Genomic DNA, 21,042 nt, shown 5'->3' with positions numbered 1-21,042 from the left:
TTCTGGTGAGTGATTTTTAAAAATAGTCAGCCATAAAAAATTTATAGATAGGAAATTTTTAAAATCTGTGACATTTATTTTTAAGATGTATATAGGCACACTAATCAAATTTCGGTATTGAAATTTACTAATCGCACTAGTCGAAAACACGCTAATCGGGGGCGCATTAATCGAGGGATTACTGTGTGTGTGTGTGTGTGTATCAGTGGCGTCGCGTGCTCATTTTGATTGGGTGTGCTGTCATGTGGATTATACAACCTGCACTACATATTTCATGTTAATTTGACCGTATACATGGGCATGCGTGTGCTGAAAAGTTTCTACGGCAGGGAAGCTTGGAGACAAATAATTACATTAATAATCTCTTTTAGCTTTTTTTTTTTTTTTATGTAATTGTTTGTTCATCAATAACCTCTTTTAGTTTTTTTTTTTTTTTTTATGTAATTGTTCATGTAAACTATAAATACATTGTGGTCATTTGGCATTGATTTTAATGATCTTTAATTCTTGGGAGAAAAAAAAGGTATTCAGAATTAATAGATTTCAGCACAATTTCATATATAAAAAAAAAAATTGACTGGTATATTTTATTCAAAAGTAACTAATTAATTAATCCTAAATTAAATTATTTCAGTTTAAAAGCAAAAAAAAAAATCATAAAACTAGCATGTAAAATAATATTAAATTACATTAATTACACTTACCTTTTAAAAATGTATTTTTTTTGTTTAAATTTGTTTCACTATATTACAATTCACACTTCACTCTGTAACACACACACAGGGCAAACTAACCGGGTTATTCTCCACAAATCAGAAAAGATGAACCAAAAAGAGGAACACATGTTTTATTGCTGCAATAAAACAGCATGTCTTACAGACTACTCAGAAGAAGAATCAGGCATAGCGCATCAGCGCTCATCTTAATTGGTCCAGTGCAATTAATTGCAGGATAACTTTGAATACTTCTGTGTAGGGTGGGGTAACAATCTGTTTTAGGACTTATTAGAAAACAAGAATGAAGGAGAATGCTATATTTGATTGGTATATATGAAATACTGAAAGATGAAAATATGTGAATCATTTATAAGACATGTAAGAATAGGAAAAAATAAGTGTGAGTAGAAACACTTTCATTAATGGTAAAGGATAATTAATAATTATCATTTGTGATATATGTGTCCTATAATTTGCTGGGTAGAGCGAATAGCATGATCCTATAAATTGTAAACATGAATAAGTGAATTTATGATGGCATAATTAAAAAAAAAAAACTTCTATATTTCGCTGTGTTTTCCAAGAAATTTCTTTTGTTTACTGAGACTCAGTATACATAACATCCGATCATTATCCGGAATTATTAATTAACATTACTTAATACAAAATAAATTGCAGAATTTTATTGACACAAGTTTAAAAATTAACATAGAATTTCATAAAAATGAACTCATAATTTGACATACACATTGTTGTATACAAATTAATATCAGCCTATTATCAATTTATTAATATCAATATATCAATTTATTAATGAGATTTTTGCTGTTGTACATTAGATCTCAAATGCTTTATATCAGGTTCATATTTTGTCACTTTTAATAATACACATGCGGAACTGATTCATCAGTCATTCTATTTCTTAAACTGTCTTTTATAAAATTCATTTCGGAAAATAAAGACTCACAAGCATATGTAGAGGAGAAAATTAATTATGGCATAATCATAGAGTATTAATACACTTATGTATACGGTGTAGCATGTTGACAAATATAAAAGTACGCATTTAAATTAGTAATCAATCACAGGACTAATGCTACAATATTGTAGTTTTCTCAGGCCAACATCATTAAATTAACTTGTGGTAAGTTTCATTAACATATCCCATTCTGATCGCCAAAAATTTATAATATTATTCAGTATAAAATTATTGATTATTGTATTATTAAATTGGTTTTAATGATGTTGGCTTGAAAGAAAAAAAAAAGTAGTGAGAAAATATTTATGCATTGTAACTCACTATAGAAGTCTGCAGAACAGGAGAAGCAGCAGAAGGATTTCTACTTGTCGGCGAACGCTTACCGTCAAATATAACTTGTCCTCATGTATAACTCGCACCCCTGATTTCACTTTATGAAAAAAGACATTAAAAGGTTTTGCATATATACCTCCCACACAAAAAAACAACACGCCCTCCCCCAACAACCATTATATACTGTAGATGCAAGAAAAAAAAAGTTTTAATGTATCCCTGAATAAGGTACAGAGGCTTTTGCAGCCTGTGTAATATATTTCTCAACAAATAGTGCAATTAGAGACAGCTGGAATAAAAACGGCGCTAACTAATGAATCACATGTACCCCCTCTCACAGAAACTACTCTGTATAGGCAAGCAAAACCATATGTTGCACTGGAAACACAGTATCTAACTAAAATTATTGCCAATTTTTCAATTACATGAAATAAATGTTTGTTTGACTGCATTTGAAATTCTCGATGTCATTATGACAGATCACAAAGGTTAACTTCAAATAAAATTCTACCACAAATTGAAACATGCCATATAATGCTTGTGCGAGTTCCCCTTCCAGCTCAAATGCAAACAAGGCAATAAAAATCAACAAAGGGTTGAAACTTTGTATGAGATGAACCCGCCGGTAATGAGTAGTTCTGTCAGAATGATAAATGACACCCCATCGTGAATGTCTTAAAACTAAGAAATATATAGTGAATTGTGTTATGACAGTTGCAAATGTTATGGAATTTGGTTGAAGAGAATTAACATTTCAACTCAAAAATTGTCGGTTCCATTTGTCTTTGGGTCGGGTGGTCTTTTGTTAATACCGCACCAATCAAATTCATGTCTTCATAGCTGCTCTCTCCTGTAAAACAAAATCTACGTATTGTAACAATTAAAAAAAAAGGAATAATTTATTAGCGTATAAAAGGATATCACATGTACATCATTGACGTGCAAGCAAAATTCTCGGGCTTGCCACAGGTTCGCCACCACTGTTCTATAGCAGTGTTTCTCAACCTATGGTCAACGATGAGACAGGTGGTCCACAGGCAGACCTAAATTAACCAAATAAATTATATATTTTAATTATCCAAACAAAATAAATTAAAATTGAATAAGTAAGTAAAAATTATTGAAAATGGATACTTAAAAAATTAAAATAAAAATAGCGGCAGAATGACGAGTATTAAAAGAGGGGTGAAATGAACAACCATATGGTTTTATTGCTTTCACCCTCCCTTGCTGTTTTGTCAGATTTGAAATGAACACTGTCATCCACATGACCACATTTCAACCAATTGCTTGTTGTTTATTGATTTTTATTGTTGAAGGTTTTCCTCCTTCAACCAAGGCTTGATATATCTTCAGAAGTGCTAAGTAATACTTGGACAAAGTGTTTTGTGAGTCAAGTTAACCCCAGTATTTATATATTTTTCAGAAATCGCGAGACTGAAAGATAAAAGCAAGCCGCCAGTTGAGTTAAAATGCTAACACACGTGCAATCACTTATTAGTCACTTTGTTGCTCTGCAAATGACCTCAGCTGTCGAGGTCACCCTAAAACCTAATCCTAATTAGTCACTTTGTTTGGCTGCCCTGCCTACCATGTGCTCAACTATCCCCTCCACTCCTTCTGTATATTCTTTAAAAATTTTATAAATTAAACTATCATAGTTTTATTTTCATTTTCAATTTTACTTGAGAGTCACATGTATGTACCCAAAGAGCTGCATGTGGCTCACGAGCCGCAGTTTGCTGACCCCTGATCTAGATACAGCCCTAAAAAATGCCCACTCAATTTAACCATTTGGTTTGATTCTCTTACCTCCCTACCATTAGCACTTTCTAAAGTCATCCTTCCATACTCGTCCCTCCTTTTATTTGCTACATAGTGAAAGAATTCTTTAGAAATTTTTTGGCCTCATCAGCTTGCTTTCTCTCATTAGCTTTGCTCTTCCCTACCACATAGGTCACCCTACTTGCCTGTGCTTTGTACTCATCATGGGCATGCTGATCACCTTTTTCTTTATATTCTTTCTCTCCCCCCCCCCCATAACTTTTTCTTTTTCTCTCAACTCCTGCTTAATGGTGCTATTCATCCAACTACTGCTTTCTACAAATGCCCCTTGACCATCTCCTACCAACACCCCAAATTCTTATGCCATCGTACTGCTGAAAGCTGACTTCTGAGCTTGTCATAATCACCTGCTTTGTAATTCCACATATATCCCTTGTTAATTGAAAATTTTGCATGTTCAGTAATCCCACAGGTTAAGAGACTACATGATTACTTTCCTCAATAGAGACAGTATGGCTAGACTGGTTACTGTTAAGTGCTATGATGAGATTTTTGACACTCTTAAGACTCTTATCTTCTCTATTACATTCTGTATAAGGTAACTGTCTTTTAGCAACTGTATAAATTCCTATTTCCTTCCTTCCCTGTGACCAGTCCTCCTCCCGATATATGTTCCCATAGTTGAAATCCACCCATAAGAATTTACTCAGTCTCTGTACCCATTTTTCATATTTACTCATGCCTGTCATGTACATTCCTCTTTATGCCCCCTGATTATAGCAGCAATGAATTGTATATATATTTCATCTTGTTGGCATCAATCTCACACTAGATGGCCTTAAATGAACTCCCATCTATAACTGCATCCACCTCTTCTCCTGATGCACTTCTGCACTTTTTTGGCTTCAATTTTGCTATCATTCAATGTAAACATTCTATGACTATATCATCTTCAGTCAACCAAGTCGTGCTAATGCATATAATTTTTAACCAATTTCAGCTAACCTATGCCAAAAACTTCTTGCCCAGATATTATTATTCTTTTAGCACATCTGCAAACTTATTTTCTTTTAACTTTCAATAAGCTTTCTTTACTAGGACTACTTCTTTTTGTGCCAACCCTAGTGTTCTTATTTTTCTGTTCTTGGAGACAACTTTCCTACATGCCTCCCAAGCTGAATTAATGTTTTCTTCAGAATTTGTCACTGAGACTCCAAGGTTTGGATCTTGTTTTCAGACTGTTTCATTTTTTCTTGAATAATGTTTGTATAGCTGAATCTATAGTTCACCTGTAAAAGATGCTCAACTTTAATTATTTTAAAAGTTCCTTACACATAGTTCTTTTCACTGTGATATTAATTTTTATCCTACTTAGAACTAAGTGCACGTTTTCAACATGGTGAATGAATTTTTTTCTTTCTTATCTTCTCTCCATGTGAACTTAAGCCGTGTGTGTGTGGGGGGGGGGGGGGGGTGTTTGGCTGGACAGTACTCCAGTTGCCATAAAATCCCATGTTTATTTCTGATTTAAGTGAATAGATAGTACAATTTGGTCAGATAGGTCCCAAATTGCCAGCCCATCGTCATTCATTCTGTACTTAGTGGTTATGTAGGGAAAACAACATGAACATAAGTATTGTACATTAGATCAGAAGCTCAGTCCACTGTCTGTATCCTTAAATTCTATGTGGAGGTCTCCTCCCAGTCATCTGGCTTTGACCCTTAAGCAACCCACAGACAGAGCAGTGATAGAAAATATGAAATGAAAGAGTATGAAATGAGGTCAGGATTACATATTTAAAGTAGGTAGAATATGCTATCAGATGCTGAAATATGGAAGTATGAAAGTTCTACAGTTGCTACTTTATAGTTTAGAAGTTCTGGTCAGAAGCTCTGGTTAGGTATTTTTGTACATAAAAGAAAAGCAAAACTGAATGGCAGAAATGCATAAGAATTAAGTTCCAAGTAAGATTAATGTCTGAGCCTAGCCTCAAGCTTACTGGAGGCTAGGTTCAGAAAAACTGTGGAAAACACTTACAAATAACAAGTTGAGTTCAGCCCAAATATGAGTCATCGAACCAGATTTTTGCTTTATCCAAATAATTGGGAAATGGTGGGAATGCACGACAAGCAGTATTTAAATTTTATAGATCTGGAAAAGGCATAATAAGGTGCCAAGAGAAAAACTGTTTGAGACACTAAAATTATATGGTGCAAATGGCACTTTATACAGCGCAACTGTTATAACGTGTCGTAGTAGGTAATATTTACTTAATATGGCTTAACTCCTTTACTTAACTATCTCTTAAATAATTTGTCCTATCTCAGCAGTGCCTATAATGTGTCTGTCTTTGTCTTACTATTATATATTTCAGCCCCTCAGATTATCACGTGCGCGAGTCTGATCTATTAAGAAATTGTCTCAAGGTTAAGCCATTTCCTTAGTAACAAAGCTTCTGAAGTTAACTTCTCTTAAGGTTCTACAAAAATTTATTTTGTTCCGCTGTGCCACCCAGAATCCTTAGATTGGAAAAACTTCTCAGTCAAGAAGTGAACCTTCAGATATGCACATGGTTAATCTAATCTATTTCTATACCAAGTTATCAATTATCAATACCATCTATAATCAACCATGTTTGCAGTCGTGGTCTTAATTAACAATTACCTCCTGCTTAGATCCGAATAATTTATGAGTGGTGCATTGGATTCTTAGACACAGGCAACCAAATTAATAAGAGCAAAAAGTTTAATTAACATAATGATCATCATACAGAATAAAGAACTTTCAATTATCACTGTACTACTAGATTACAAAGTAAAATTAATCAATATACATCACACAGTAATTAATACTACAAAAACATTATGTTCAAAGATTCAAAGCTCCAACTACAATTGAAATATCACAGTTCTGTCTTAATTTTAGATAGAGTCTCAAAACTTTATGAAGGTCTATGATTCTTAAGTTACAATTACCTTCCTCTCACACATTACTTGATTAAAGGTTTACTATACTGAACTCGAGGATTCCTCATGCTTGTCCTTTCGATTCTTGGATTCCTTTCCTTCAGAACATTTTTTTCCCTCTATGTTAAGGCTAAAATTCCTGTCAGCTTAGGTTGGTCCTCATGGAGTGTGCATACCGATCATCTATGCCTAGAATATTCTTAGCGTGAGGCGATTCTGCATCCATAAGGCATGCTACCTGGCCACTATCTTTTCTGGGAGTTGCCCGTTACTTTGAGAATCCTCTATTCATCGTAGGACTTGGAATCCGCAATCCCTCTAATCACGACCCAACACCTCCAACTTCTGCCACCGAGAGAGAACAGAGATTCCAGCCAAAAAGTTCCTTGAGGATGTTTTCCATCCCTTTTATATCAACCCCTACCGGAACTCCTCGTAACCCTAAATTTTCACCTGACATGTTATTCCTTTGCACTCGTGGGTCTTGCCTTTTCGTAGCATCTTCCGTGAAAAATTTATATGAAATTTACACAGTAACTCTTTTATATCTTTCTAACAGAAAATATGTATATAACAAATTCATTGTCTAACATACAATTTAGTAGGTATTTTACACGGGAATATTCACAAGTTTTACACTAATTACGATATCCAATATTTGTCAGGCTATAAACAACTTAAAATAAAATACAAGCATATCCTTTTCAAGGGTTTTAACTTGTCAAATTATGAATGAAACATTCCTTAGTGAATTGTATTCATTCACAATTTAACACAACATATACTTTAGTTGTAAGTCAACTGTTTGAATGGACAAGTGTACAGAAGATGGTTTAATGTAAAATCAAGTGCAAGACAAGAATACATAAAATATTCTGTTAATCATCATCTATGTTGATCACATGATGGAAAGGAGCATTAAATCTGCTTTCACAATTGGAGATATTACACTCCGCCATTTACAAATCATGTTATAGTTGAAGTAAATTCAGTACTTCTGTAACAAATTTCATGTCAAAATCAGGAATGAGTAAACACAAAATATGGAAATTATCAAGATCATGAAAAACATTTAACTGTGATTTATTTTATTTTTATGTGGTTCCCATCCACAAAAGGTTATTAGGAGACCTATTGTACATTTGTACCATGGATGAGCTATGGATTTTTTCTCCCCATTTTCATCAATTTTTTATATATTTTTTAAAATTTATTTTTACATAGTCTGGAAACCCTACTCTAGTGATTGAACATGAAACTTTTTAATGCCTCCAATAAGCAGGATGGTCGTCTCACACTGAGTGATGAAATTTATCTCCCACTTAAAGACAATCGCAAACATCCTTTGGAGTGTATGTATGCTAACCACTCAGCCAACAAGGCCAGCCTTGTCTTACTTGTGGAAATGGTAGTATGAACAAGGACATAGTATATGTGTTGCAAAGTGGATGGCAGCCAGGAGACGGAACTGGAAGGAAATGTCATCAGGAAGGTCAGTGACTTTAGATACTTAGGTTCAGCAATGAAAGAGGATGCTGAGAAGGAAGTGGGATGCAGGATGGAGGAACTGGAGAGAAATGGCTAGAGTGCTATGCAATAAGAGGGTTCCGATCAATCTAAAAGGCAAAATCTACAGGACAGTAGTGAGACCAGCTATGACATATGCTATGGAAACTGTGGCCCTGAGGAAAAATAACATCAGCAGGATGGAGGTAGCGGAGATGAGAAATGATTATGTAAGGGTGAAAGTTATGAACTTCGGAGCAGAGATACAGGAAGCAAGGTTGAGATGGTTTGGTCATGTGATGAGGAGGGAGGAAGAGTATGTGGGAAGGAAGGTCATGCTGATGGATGTGCAGGGAGGAGGAAGTGCGGGTGGCTAAAGAAGAGATGAAGTGAGATGGTGGAGGAGGACTTGAGGATGAAGAACTTGGATGTGGCTAGAGCCCAAGACAGGAGGCTGTGGAGGAGACTCACTACAAACAGTGACCCTACTTAAGTGGGAAAAGCTGCAGAAGAAGAACAACAAGGAAAGAAATAGTTGAAGTGTTTGAGATTATCACACATTCCTATGTTTGTTTCATTTAAAATAGTACTGTTGCTATGAGACTTTTATGGCGGTTTATCTTAGCAGATACAATTACATCAGTGTTTGCTACCGAATGGTAACTTAATTTCTGATGGAGATTCTTATTCAGCATATCAATGAATTTTTTCAGAAGTTGTGTATGTATTATTTTGTATATGTCATTTGTTTGTGTCTTACTCTGAAAGCTATTAAACTGTACCAATAAATTATTGAGACATTTATTTGCTTTATTACTTAGGGGGTGCCTAAGGGTAAAAGGAATTCAGAGAACCAACCAGGGCTCCTGACCTAATGTCCAATCCTCACCTTTGTGTGGTGCACCCTGTTAGGTATCTACCTGGATACTGAACAGACGAGGATGGGCTGGCAATTTGGGATTTAGCCGACCAAATTGTATTCTTATTGGCTTGAAACAAAATTTCAAATGATGGTACAACATGATAGAATCTCATTCCGGCTGGGGCCTCACCTAAACAAAGCCTCCCCATTGTATTTTCCAGGAAACCAGGGCAAACAGCGAAAAGTCAGCTACTGGAACAAATCCTAAAACTTACCCCAACTCAACATGACCAGAGTTCAAGATTGGTACTATCAACATAAAAAACCTGAATGACAAAGAAATGGAGCTAGCTGAGGAATTGAATAAGTACCAGATTGGCATAATAGGGGTGACTGAAACAAAAACAGACAAAAACTGGTGAGATTTTTCTGAGCAATAAATACAAAATGTTATATTCAGGAAATGACAATAAAGGAAAAGGAGTAGCCATAGTATTTAACACTAAATACGAGGCTAATCTTCTTGAATGGCAGGCAGTCTCAAGTAGAGTGATGTGGGCAAATATGAGAATGGGGAACTGGACAATGAGACTTATTTGTTCCTATGATCCCACAGAAGGTTCTACTAAGGTAGAAGTGGAGGAATTTTTTGAGGCTTTAGAGAAAGCAACTGATACAATGAAAAAGGAAAAGTTGGTCCTTGATGGTGATCTAAATAGCAGAGTAGGAAATGATTGTGACATACAAAAATATTTTGAGAAAATTTGGAGAAAAGAGGAAAGCTAATAATAATGGCAAGTACTTGTTGGATTTCTGCTCAGGAGATGGACTAGTTATTACTAACATAATGTTCCAACATAAAAAAAATGTTGGACAAATCCACATGGAGGGAAGAGGCAAGGAAATAAGAAAAGTCTGATTGATTATGTTATTGTTGATAGTGATGTTTTCCCACTGATGCAGGACACCATGGCGTACAGAGGATTTCAAATTGGAAGTGATCACTATTTAGTCTTGAGTAGAATAAAATTGAATTTCGTATTGAAAAGAATAACATGTAAGAAATTTTTAAAGTGAATAAAAGTTGAGCAGCTCTCAGATGCGAACAGTTTACTAAAATACACAAAGATTATTGAAGAAAAAATGAGGTGAGGAGAGGCATGTGGTGAGGTTGTCTGCAAGCATCGAAAAATCAGAACTCCATTGTGGACACAGGAAGTTAAAGAGGCAGTGAAGGAAAAGAAGAAAGCATATCAAAAATTCCTTGAAAATAAGTTAGCTTGTGCTTTTAGAGAATACAGAGACAAATGTAAGAAAGCTAAACACTGTGTAAAACTGGCTAAACAAAAGGCATGCGAGCACTTTGGCAAGAACATAGAAAATAAATATCAAGAAGGTGGTAAGATATTCTGGAGGTTGTCGAAGAAGCTCAGAAATGGAGGAAAGTGTGCTGTAAAAGGAATTAGAGATGATAAAGGTGACATGAAAACAGGAGAAAAAGATATTCTTGAAGCATGGAGTAATTACTTTGAAAAACTGCTAAACGAATCAAGCAGTGATGACCAGTAGTCAGGAATACACATCCATACTTGAAGTAGAAAAACCCATCAAAAGCCTGAAATGTGGAAAGGCAGCAGGAGTAGATGATATTCGACCAGAAATGCTCAAGTATGGAGGTATAAAATTCATACAGTAGCTGCGCTGCATAGTTCAGAAGGCGTGGACAGAGGGACGAATTCCAGCTGAATGGAGTAGAGCTCTCATAGTACCCATATATAAAAAGGGAAATAAGACTGAATGTGAGAATTGCAGAGGCATTTCATTACTGAGTGTTCCTGGTAAGATATATGCAAGTATACTTGAGAAGGATTGTGGAAGAGAAGCTTGGATGAAGAACAAGCTGGATTCAGACTAAATAGAGGCTGCCACAATGAGATATTCACTTTACGACAAATAGTTGAGAAATCATAGGAATATAGCAAAAATCTATTCCAAACGTTACAGTTATATGGTGTTAATGGGGCATTATATCAAGCAATACTTAGTCTCTATTTGAGTTATAAGTCAGCAGTTAGAATTGAAGGAAGTACAGGAAGATGGTGTAATGTTAAATCTGGTGTCAGACAAGGATGTACATTATCTCCTCTCTTATTCATTATCTATATGGATCACATTATGAAGGAAAGCGGTATTAAACCTAATATCAAAATTAGAGGTGCTAATCTCAGCTCTTTGCTTTATGCGGATGATGTCATAATTCTAAATAAGTTCTCTACAAGTCTCCAAGATTCCCCGACTAAATTGAATAACTGTCGTAATAGAAATGGTATGAAGGTCAGCATTAAAAAGACAAAGACAATGAAAATAGGCAGAAACATTGAAAATATCAACTGCATTGTGAATGGAGAAATTATAGAAGAAGTAAAACCTTTTCATCTACTTAGGCACGATTTTTAGTGAAGATGGTAAGTTAAATATGGAAATAGACAACAGAATCAACAGAATCAGATCCATAAGTTAAAATTGGTTAAACCAATTTAAATTTTGGATCTGAGAGCTGGGTTAGAAGTAAAACACTTGATCAAAGTCTAGGGACAGCAGATATGAGAGTCCTGAGAAAGATTAGGGGGCATAAACAGAAGGCATCAATGGTATCATATTAAAAACAAGGATATTAGGAAAGTACTTGACATTGTCAGCATCCAGGAATGCATTAGTAGAGCTAATCTCAGGTGGTATTGTTACTTAAGCAGAATGGGAGAGGAAAGATTAGCAAAACAAGTGTTATCTGCCATGTTGGCATTAAAAAGACCCACAGGAAGACCAAGATATAGGTGGATTAATGCAGTAAAATGTGCCTTAGAAGACAGAAATATAAGACCTGATAGATAATATTGGAGTCTTGACATATAACAGACTGATTTGGAGGAAAATTGTAGATAGGAAGTTAGTAAAGATGTAAATTTTTCATGTAGCATGTAGTACTATCATATCCTGTACATCCCTTGAGGGTACACATCAGGAATTTGATGATGATATCTATTTGTATATGTGGTGTTCATTCTGCAAACCTATTTATCTGAAGAAAACAAACTTCAAACCCCTATTATTATTACAAATTAAAGATGCCAAGAAATTATATACTTGGTTTAATCCCTTATCCAAGTGTAAGCAAACAAGTATGCGCCTGAACTATTTTCAGGACTGGGACAACTCTCGTACAAAGAAACTAAGACTTCACATCACTTGCCTTAGTATAACCAAGTGGGAAAACTTCCAACAACTTTCTCTAATCCTCATCATCATTACATTTTTATGACTATAGTATAATATAAAAAAGGAATTATCTGAAATAATACTCAAAACAGGAAATTGTAGAACTGGCTAGCATTTTTAATAATATATTAAAAACTAATGAATAAATTAGTAATTAATTTATAGACATTTTATTAATAGTGATGAATTAATAAACTTTTTCCCCCATATTTGTATTACTAAGGAGTGTTTTGTGCCCCAGACTCCAGTAGAAATATTATATCAAGCAATGCTTCCAACATTACCACAATATATGGTAAGTATTTAAACTCATTTTATAAAAGCCAGTTATTATTCTCATCTTTTTGATGTTATATAGTATCCATATCTGTTGGAAATAAGATTTATATCTTATATAAAGATATTAAAATCACTTTCTTTTTGGCTTACACGGTGATCCGAATACATTTTGGAAAATTATGGAGACAACTACCATGTTTGAGTAAAACTTTAGTTTAATATAAACCAAAATCCACATTCGATGATAAAATCCACATTCCACGTTAAAATCCACATTCGACGTATTTCGATCCCATACCAACTGGGTGGAATAGATATGTATAATCGTTGTGTTTGTATGTATATATGTATAATCTTTATATATGTTTATATGTATAATCATTTGTTTGTATGTTTATGTTTCTATGTATAATATAAGGTTTATATGTATACTCATGTATATATAAACTTGTTGTTGCTCCCAATGTAATTTTACAATATTTATAATAGATAATATTAATAATAGGACTCTAGTGTTGATGTAGTAAGTTTTTTTTTTTTAACCATAGCGTAGGCCAATAATTGTTGTAACGGTTGGTCAGTAACTTTAACAAACTGTGTAGATTGTAGTGCAGCTTGTTTCTCTGTATAAAGTATATATATGATTTAACAGATAAGCTTAGGTGTTGATGGTTATTCATGACTTATTTTTCATGGTATTAACAACACCACAAACACTTTTAACAACAAAGATGTTTTATTAACTCTTATATTTCGCTGATTTTCAACTCGGCATCATCAGAGCACAACACACATGTAAACGCAACAGTGAGTGAGTGAAACAATATAATTGCAAAAGACAAATGATCTAAAGTCCTATTTTTGGCACCCTCTAACAGAAAAAAAAAAAACAGCAGTTATCCAGGAGTTTTTCTTAGGATAACCGTCTCCCAAATTTTTGGCAAATTAATGCAACCATATTTGTTAAGGTTGGGAGAATTCTTCAAAGCCATTGCTGACTCAAAAAATAATCTTTCAGATCTATAACGACTCCTAAATAGCACATTCGTTTTCCTCCATCTAATCCTGTGTGAAGGAGTGTCCAAAGCGTGGTCTGCCAGTCCCGACTTGCCATAGTAATAGTAGCGAATGTATTTTTCATGTTCTTCCAGGCGGATGTTCACTGATCTTCCTGTTTGCCAATAATAGGCCAAATCACAGTCATACAGAACTGCATACACTCCTGTGTGTGCTAAAGGGTGAAGTTTATCCTTAGGCTAGCAGATCAGAGTTGCCAGCTTGACATGAAGTTTGAAAGTGGTGCGAAGGCCATGTTTCAACAATACTTTGGCTATCTTTTCCGATGTACCTCTGATATAGGGAATAGAAATGGTCATGTTTTATTCTTGTGTTGTTAATACCGTGAAAAATAAGTCGTGAATAAAGTATATATGCTCCAGAAGATGACCTAGATATAAAGGTCAAATGTGGATTTTGGTTTATATTAAACTAAAGTTTTACTCAAACACGGTAGTTGTCTCCATAATTTTCCAAAATGTATATTAAAATCACATTTCAAAAGAAATGTTTGGTGACCAAAAATATGAATTTTGTGAATTGGCCGATATAAATGTAAAGTTTGGTGCAACAAGGTGTTTTTTGTCAATATTTTAAGTTCATGTAGTTTGCAATCACTCAGTGTAATCAGTAGTCAAATAAATGATCGTTTCTCACATGTAAATGAAAATTCCATCAAAGAGTAGTTTTGAATATTGAATATTTGCGAGAGTAGTCTGTGAAGGACGTCCTTTTTGTGCTGTTGTTTTCCCTAATTCTACCCATTAGAGCAAACAACACTGATCTGCCCATTCCTGCATTTTCTTCTTTTTCCTGTTTCTTGTTCACCTTGTTAGCAAATTATAATTTGGCCAGATTAAACTTATGAAAACTGTTTCTGACAGAATTTGGGGTGTCTCATGGCCATCATCTGTGCATGAGAGTGCATTTAGTCAGAATAAGTTTAATGTAGTAAATCCAGTAAAATTATTTTCTGTTATATCCTTGCCTTGCATTTTAGTAGTTATACTAACACATGAAATGAAAACTTACATGTAATTTCAGGTTCACCACCCTGTGGGGTAAGAAAATCCCCCCACCACCCCCATTTGGTTTTCTAGAACAAAAAGTTTACACTCAAAAGATTTAACTAATTTGGCAGTAACTTCCTGATAGATCCTTATAAATCCCAAATTGCCAGCCTGTCCTCATTCATTCAGTATCCAAACTGAACAAATGATACCTACTAACAGAATGCATCATGAGAAGGTGAGAATTGAACCTTAGATTAGAAGCTCCTGTTGGTTCTCCACATTCTGTAAAAGGCTATGTGGAAGTCTCCAAGTTATGAACTTTTGACCCTTAAATATTTCTGCAAGAATCTTTGCCACCAAAATTATTATATGGGATATATCCATGGAGTCATAAACTCCATGCAGATGACCTGCACTAATGATTATTTGCAGAATGCCTATTATACCTCTCCTTAAACCCATTCATCACACTCTCCAAGCAAAAAGAGTGTCTGCACACCATTACTAATCACACTCTTACACAACTTCCAGAGATGATCCTCCCCTTTGTTCTCTCCCTACTTGTCATGTATTGAAAAATTTCTTTTCAGTCTTATAGAATCCCTTAATAACTTTTAAGTTTCTATCATGTTCCCTCTCCTCTGTTAGTCACCTAAACTCTGCAATCCACACAGTTTATCCTGCAGTCTGCTCTCATAAGGAGCATTTCACAGACCCATCACCAGGTCACTTGTCTCTGAAAAGAAATTTTCAGAGACTACCTCCTTATTCCCAAGAAATCCAGTTGATCAAATCTTTACAATAGTAAAGACAGCCAAATCATAGCCTTATAAAAAGAGAGACGATAGCTTTCCTATCTTGTTATTGTATTTTTCAACATCCTCATAATTCTTGGAGCTATTTTGCCAACTTTTGAACATGCCCTCTGAACTTCAATTCCATGTCTACCATTACTCCCAAATTACTAGCCTCATTAATCTCCTACAATCCACTACCATCAGTGTGATACATAGCATGTAATATTTTCAACCCAAATTGCATCCTTTTTGTAAGATTAAAGTTACAATAGTTGTCCTTTGCCTACACTGCCTGTTTATTTAAATTATCCTGCATGATAATTTACATCACCTTTATCAACTATTGCCCTCTCCAGTTTTGCATCAACAACAAACGACTATCCCCATAAATCTTTCACTATATTATTAATACACAAATTAAAAAGTGGTGTTCTTAGTACTTTGCCTTGATTCCACTTCACCATACACCACCCTCTGATGTCTATCAATCCACACCACTAACCTCGTATCCATTTCCATTTGCACCAACTTTGCAATAATTTTCTGCAAAAATTGCTACGCCACAGTATTGTGGCGTAGCAATTTATCTTATCTAACAATGCTGTCATTCTATTATAAAATGTGAGTAAATTACTATGGTATGACCAACCTTTTACAATGCCATGCTGCCCACACCACCATACAGGATCGTATTCCTACCCACTGAATGATGGATTTTAACTTTAACCACCATTCCTGAGATATTAATTGGTCTGTCATTTGCTACTTCAGTCTTAGAGCAATCTTTTAAGTAATGGAACTATCTTACCCTCTTTCCGCTCCCTTTGGAACCTTGCCATATATAGCTGAGACTTTCATTAAATTTCATGACTTCATCAGAGACACTCAAACACTTCAAGGGTATTAGTTGAAGAGAACTGTCACCATGAAAATTATGCATAGGATTTGAGATCATTGTAGGTTATTTATGTACAGGAGGAAGAAAGAGGTGCATTAGCAATGACTGGGTACTCTTGCATCTAGAGAGAGGAAATTTGAAGAGAGGAGGCTGCTGACTGTGAAATTAATCAACAACCAGAGAAAGCAGTCATCCAAATTGCAAAGGATGGAGGTAAACCATATGATAGTTCGCTAAGTAGGCCTCAATACCAAATACTCTGGAATGTCTGGTGTAGGGGTGGCACACTCATATCCATGCCCAAAGTGGCATGTGTACAAATATTTTGAACATTCCCCAAAAAAATTCAAACTTCGAAACATCACTCCAGGAATCCACCTTGAGTCACGACCTACCTGTTCTCTGTTCCTAGGCATATAATGACATCACGCTATTCATAAACAGCTGTATTCATACAGTGATTTGTTTGAAATTGGAGTGATGAGACGTACTAACAAAATTGTATGATTAAATGTCTTGAATATCACCTATCCAAGGTAAGATTTGTAATTACATGGATACATATAATATATAATGACCTCACTATCCATGTTTTTGTCAAGTAAAACATGTATGAGAAAAATGATATGCATTGCAAAATTTCATTAAAAGATTAGCCAAATTTGGCATGCACCCTTAAAAAGGTTTGCCACCACTAATTTAGTGTAAACTTTTATTTGCACTTATTAATTAGAAGATCCACCACAGATTAAAAGTTGCAGAATTCTATCTGTCAGTTTCTGGGTGGTGGTGAAGCTGTTCATTTTCTTCATCAATATCAGTTACCAGTCATAATAGACAATAATAGTTGATAAAAGACTGGAAATTGCAGATAGAGAACCATGAGAAAAATTAGAGGAATGGAGTGTGGTATTGATGAAAGAGTCGCATTAAAGATATCAGAAAAGAACATAATATTATTAACATTCAAGAATGCAACATATAAGCAGAGCTAATCTAAGAAAGCATAATCACTTTCTCCTTCCACTCTTCTCTTGCTGGATTCCTGGCCTGTGCCTTACATTCTTTGTATTACTAAGTGCCCTGTTCTTTATATCTCATCCATAACATCTTTCTCATGATCTATTACATAATTCCTTGAATCATTCATTTCACTCCTGTTCTATTTATCTTCTTAACTTTAGGAATACAATCTGACAATGCCATAAGTAAATGATTTCAGACTAAGTCCCAAGCACTCCCGATTTCTCTTACTTTCAATTGATCAAGCCACATCACATCACCAGTCTGTTTCTTAATTTTTTCATAATCTCCTAATCTGTAATTCCACACACTTCAGTGAAGCTTGGACCTGTCTAGCCACTTCTACAAAAGCACATGATCACTCTCCCCAGTTAATGACATTGTGGTAATATCGGTCGTCACTGTATGGGACAGTATTATTAAATTATTCTGTTATTCTTGCTTCCATTCAATGCTTTCCTTGATTCTGTAATTCCACACACTTCAGTGAAGCTTGGACTTGTCTAGCCACTTCTACATGAAAAACACACGATCACTCTCCCCAGTTAATGGCATTGTGGTAGCATCTGTCATCACTGTATGAGACAGTATTATTAAATTATGCTGATATTCTTGCTTCCATTCACTGCTTTCCTTGATGCTTACACGGTGATCAGAATACATTAAGAAAATTTTGGAACCAACTACCATGTTAGAGGAAAACTTTAGTTTAATATAAACCAAAATAAACACTCAATGTTTCGACCTTCACATTAAATGTGAATAATAATCAGTGGCATTAAAGTCACTCATTATTATTACTTTCCTGTCACTCACCAGTGTCATCTGCCTAAACATTTCAGAATCATCTCTGTCTACATTTCCTGGCTTGCTGCAACAGCCCCACTAGTGGGCAGCATGGTTTTGTAAAGAGTAGGTCCTGTCTTAGTAACTTATTCACATAAATTAACATGAAGAAATTATATTCTTGGTTTAATCCTTTATCCAAGTGTAAGCAAACCAAAGTTTGCACCTGAAGTAACTTCAGGACTGGGAAACTTGTATATAGAGGCTGACTTCACATCATTTGCCTTAGTATATCCCATAATGCAAAGCACATATCCTTTCTGACATGTATAATACTATGCATTATGGGAAGGGTCACTACCCAGACCAGTTTCAACCTTTATTAAGGTCTTATCAGTGGGAGCCAGACCCAGTAATGATACCAAGGTTGAAGTAATGCAGAAGTCACATTTCCATATACAAGTAGCCAAAAGATGCCACACCTTATTACTAAAATACTCTGGATTAGAGATGTTGAAAGTTTTTTTTCACTTGGTTATTCTATAAATTAAAGATGCCAAGAAACTATATTCTTGGTTTCATCCTATATCCAAGTGTAAGCAAACAAAGTTTGTGAAATCACTTCACCAGGCTACTTGTATTAATCCAGTCATGATATTAGCCTCTATATACAAGTAGCTGAGTCGTGAAGCAACTTCACATGCAAACTTTGATTGCTTACATTTAGATATAGAATGAGCCAAGAATATAATTTGCTTGCTTGCTTTAATTTTTGCGAATAAGTTATGAAGACACGACTTACTCTTTACAAAGCTGTGCTGCCCACTATAGAGTATTCTATCCCTTTCCACCCGCTATAGTATTTTACTTTTCACCAACTTTTCCAATACTTTAACAACCACTCCCGATATATTAATTGCACTATAGTTTGCTATCTCTGTCTTGGAGCCACCTTTATGTAATAGTACTATCTTACCTTGTTTCCACTCCCTTGGAACTCGGCCGGAGATGAGACTTAGATTGAGCAACTTCATTCAGAGGCAGTGCCAGTTCTTTTGTACATTCACATAGCACACTGGGTGATATGCCATCCAGTCCCACTGCTGTTAGGAAGGGTCTAACAGAAGATGTGCAATTGTTTGCCGATGATGCAAATAAAGGCAGGGCAATCAGGGATGCTACTGATATCCAGCACTTACAAAATAATTTAAATAGGCTGGAAATTTGGGCAAAAGAAAATGATTTTCTTTTGCCCAAATTTCCAGTTTAATTTTAGTAGGCATAAAATGATGCACTTTGACATGATGCGATTTCCAGCAACATATTATATTAGCATCGTTATGATACATGAAACTGATGAGGCTAGGAATCTTGGTCTAATGATGGATAGAAATTTGTAGTTCGGAGATCACGTAGCAAAAGTTTCAAATTCAACTCAGGATAATTGCGATGTTGAAGTAAGGATAAGGAAGTCTTTTGCCTCTTTTTAAGGCCTTGATATAACCACCCTAGATTGTTATTATTATCTCAGACCTCCAGGGAGTCAAGTACTCATTGAGGGAAACTATAAGTCATCCAAACCAGTTGCCATTAGCTGATTTGGATGATTTATAGTTACTTCATCTTCAAATAGCTGTTTAGAGGTGAAGTAATGTTTTGAGCAAAAGAGAAATCCTAGTTTTTTGGAAGCTGAGGATGCAATGGTTGTGATGTGTTTATGCCAGGAGAGAGGCCTGATGTCAGGGAAATTCCAAGAAGAGAAATTTCATCGTGTCTGGAAATTTGAGTGTTATCAAAAATAATACTTCTGGAAAATGGTTCTTTTTTGAGAGAAATAAGACAGAACTGGATTTTACTAGCATTGAAGTTGACAAGGTTATCTGAGCCCCATTGGAGGATGGCTTGGAGATCAGAATTGATGGCAGGAGTGGTTGATGTTCTGTAGGTTGAAGCGAGCTGTGTAGAGTAAGGTTTGTCAAATGAAAGGGAGGAGTGCAATGTGCTGTCATCTGCAAAACCGTATTGGGTTGGTGAGAGAACAGAACCTTGTGGAACCCCAGCATTAGTTGGATTGTGAGAGGATAAGGAACAGTCTACCATCATACATAGTGTGCATCCATACAGAAAGCTGGCAATCCAACTGCAGAAGTCTTGAGACAGTCCAAATGATAGGAGTTTACTTAGTAAGCCTTTGCACCAGATCGAGTCAAAAGCTTTAAAGATATCAAGTGCAACCAGATATCTCTAAAGATTGCATAGAGATTTGCCAAATTTCTCCATGGCATTTGTTCAGAGATAAGCAATATATGAGAATAGATCTCCTGTTGATCGGCAGCAACGCAATCTGTACTGGTGGTCGCTTAATAGCTGGGTGCTTTTAAGGTAGTGTAGGAGTTGAGAATTGATGATTTTCTCCATCACTTTAGGTAGGACTGAGGTGAGTAGTTAGATGGCAGTGATTTGTCGCCGTTCTTAGGAATGTAGGCCAATTTCCAGGCTGTGGAATAGATACCAGTGGAGTAATAGAATATGTACAGGTGGCATAGGATAGGAGTCGGTTCTGGTGCACAGACCTTCAGGAGAGTTGGAGGAATTGACAATAAGTTTCTGATCTCTTTCTGACAAAAGGACATGGGGGTGGGTGCATTGTAAGTTGAGTAATTGGAATGAGTGGGGAGCATTTGTCTTTGTCAGTTATGCATGCTCTGGAGTCAAAGTGTAAAGCCAGGAGATTAGTTTTTTCTGTGGGTGATTATGCAATAGAGC

The 21,042-nt window shown here is 35.4% G+C and overlaps 1 protein-coding gene across 3 annotated transcripts in view; it reads left to right on the top strand.

The window, feature by feature from the left end:
• Positions 1 to 21,042, top strand: part of Strip (striatin interacting protein) — a 367,915-nt gene that overhangs the window by 201,820 nt on the left and 145,053 nt on the right. For 2 of the 3 annotated variants that reach the window (XM_090400054.1, XM_090400053.1), the window contains one exon: positions 12,648 to 12,719. The exons of the other annotated variant lie outside the window; for it this stretch is intronic. In XM_090400054.1, coding sequence (XP_090256180.1) covers positions 12,648 to 12,719 — 72 coding nt within the window. The remainder of the gene's footprint in view (positions 1 to 12,647; positions 12,720 to 21,042) is intronic. 3 annotated transcript variants of the gene reach the window in all.

Source organism: Typopeltis vanoorti, chromosome 11, assembly GCF_054136105.1.
Source record: "Typopeltis vanoorti isolate ZY-2024b chromosome 11, IOZ_Tvanoo_1.0, whole genome shotgun sequence".
Taxonomy (NCBI): Eukaryota; Metazoa; Arthropoda; class Arachnida; order Uropygi; family Thelyphonidae; genus Typopeltis; species Typopeltis vanoorti.
This window is presented reverse-complemented; position numbering and strand designations above follow the sequence as displayed.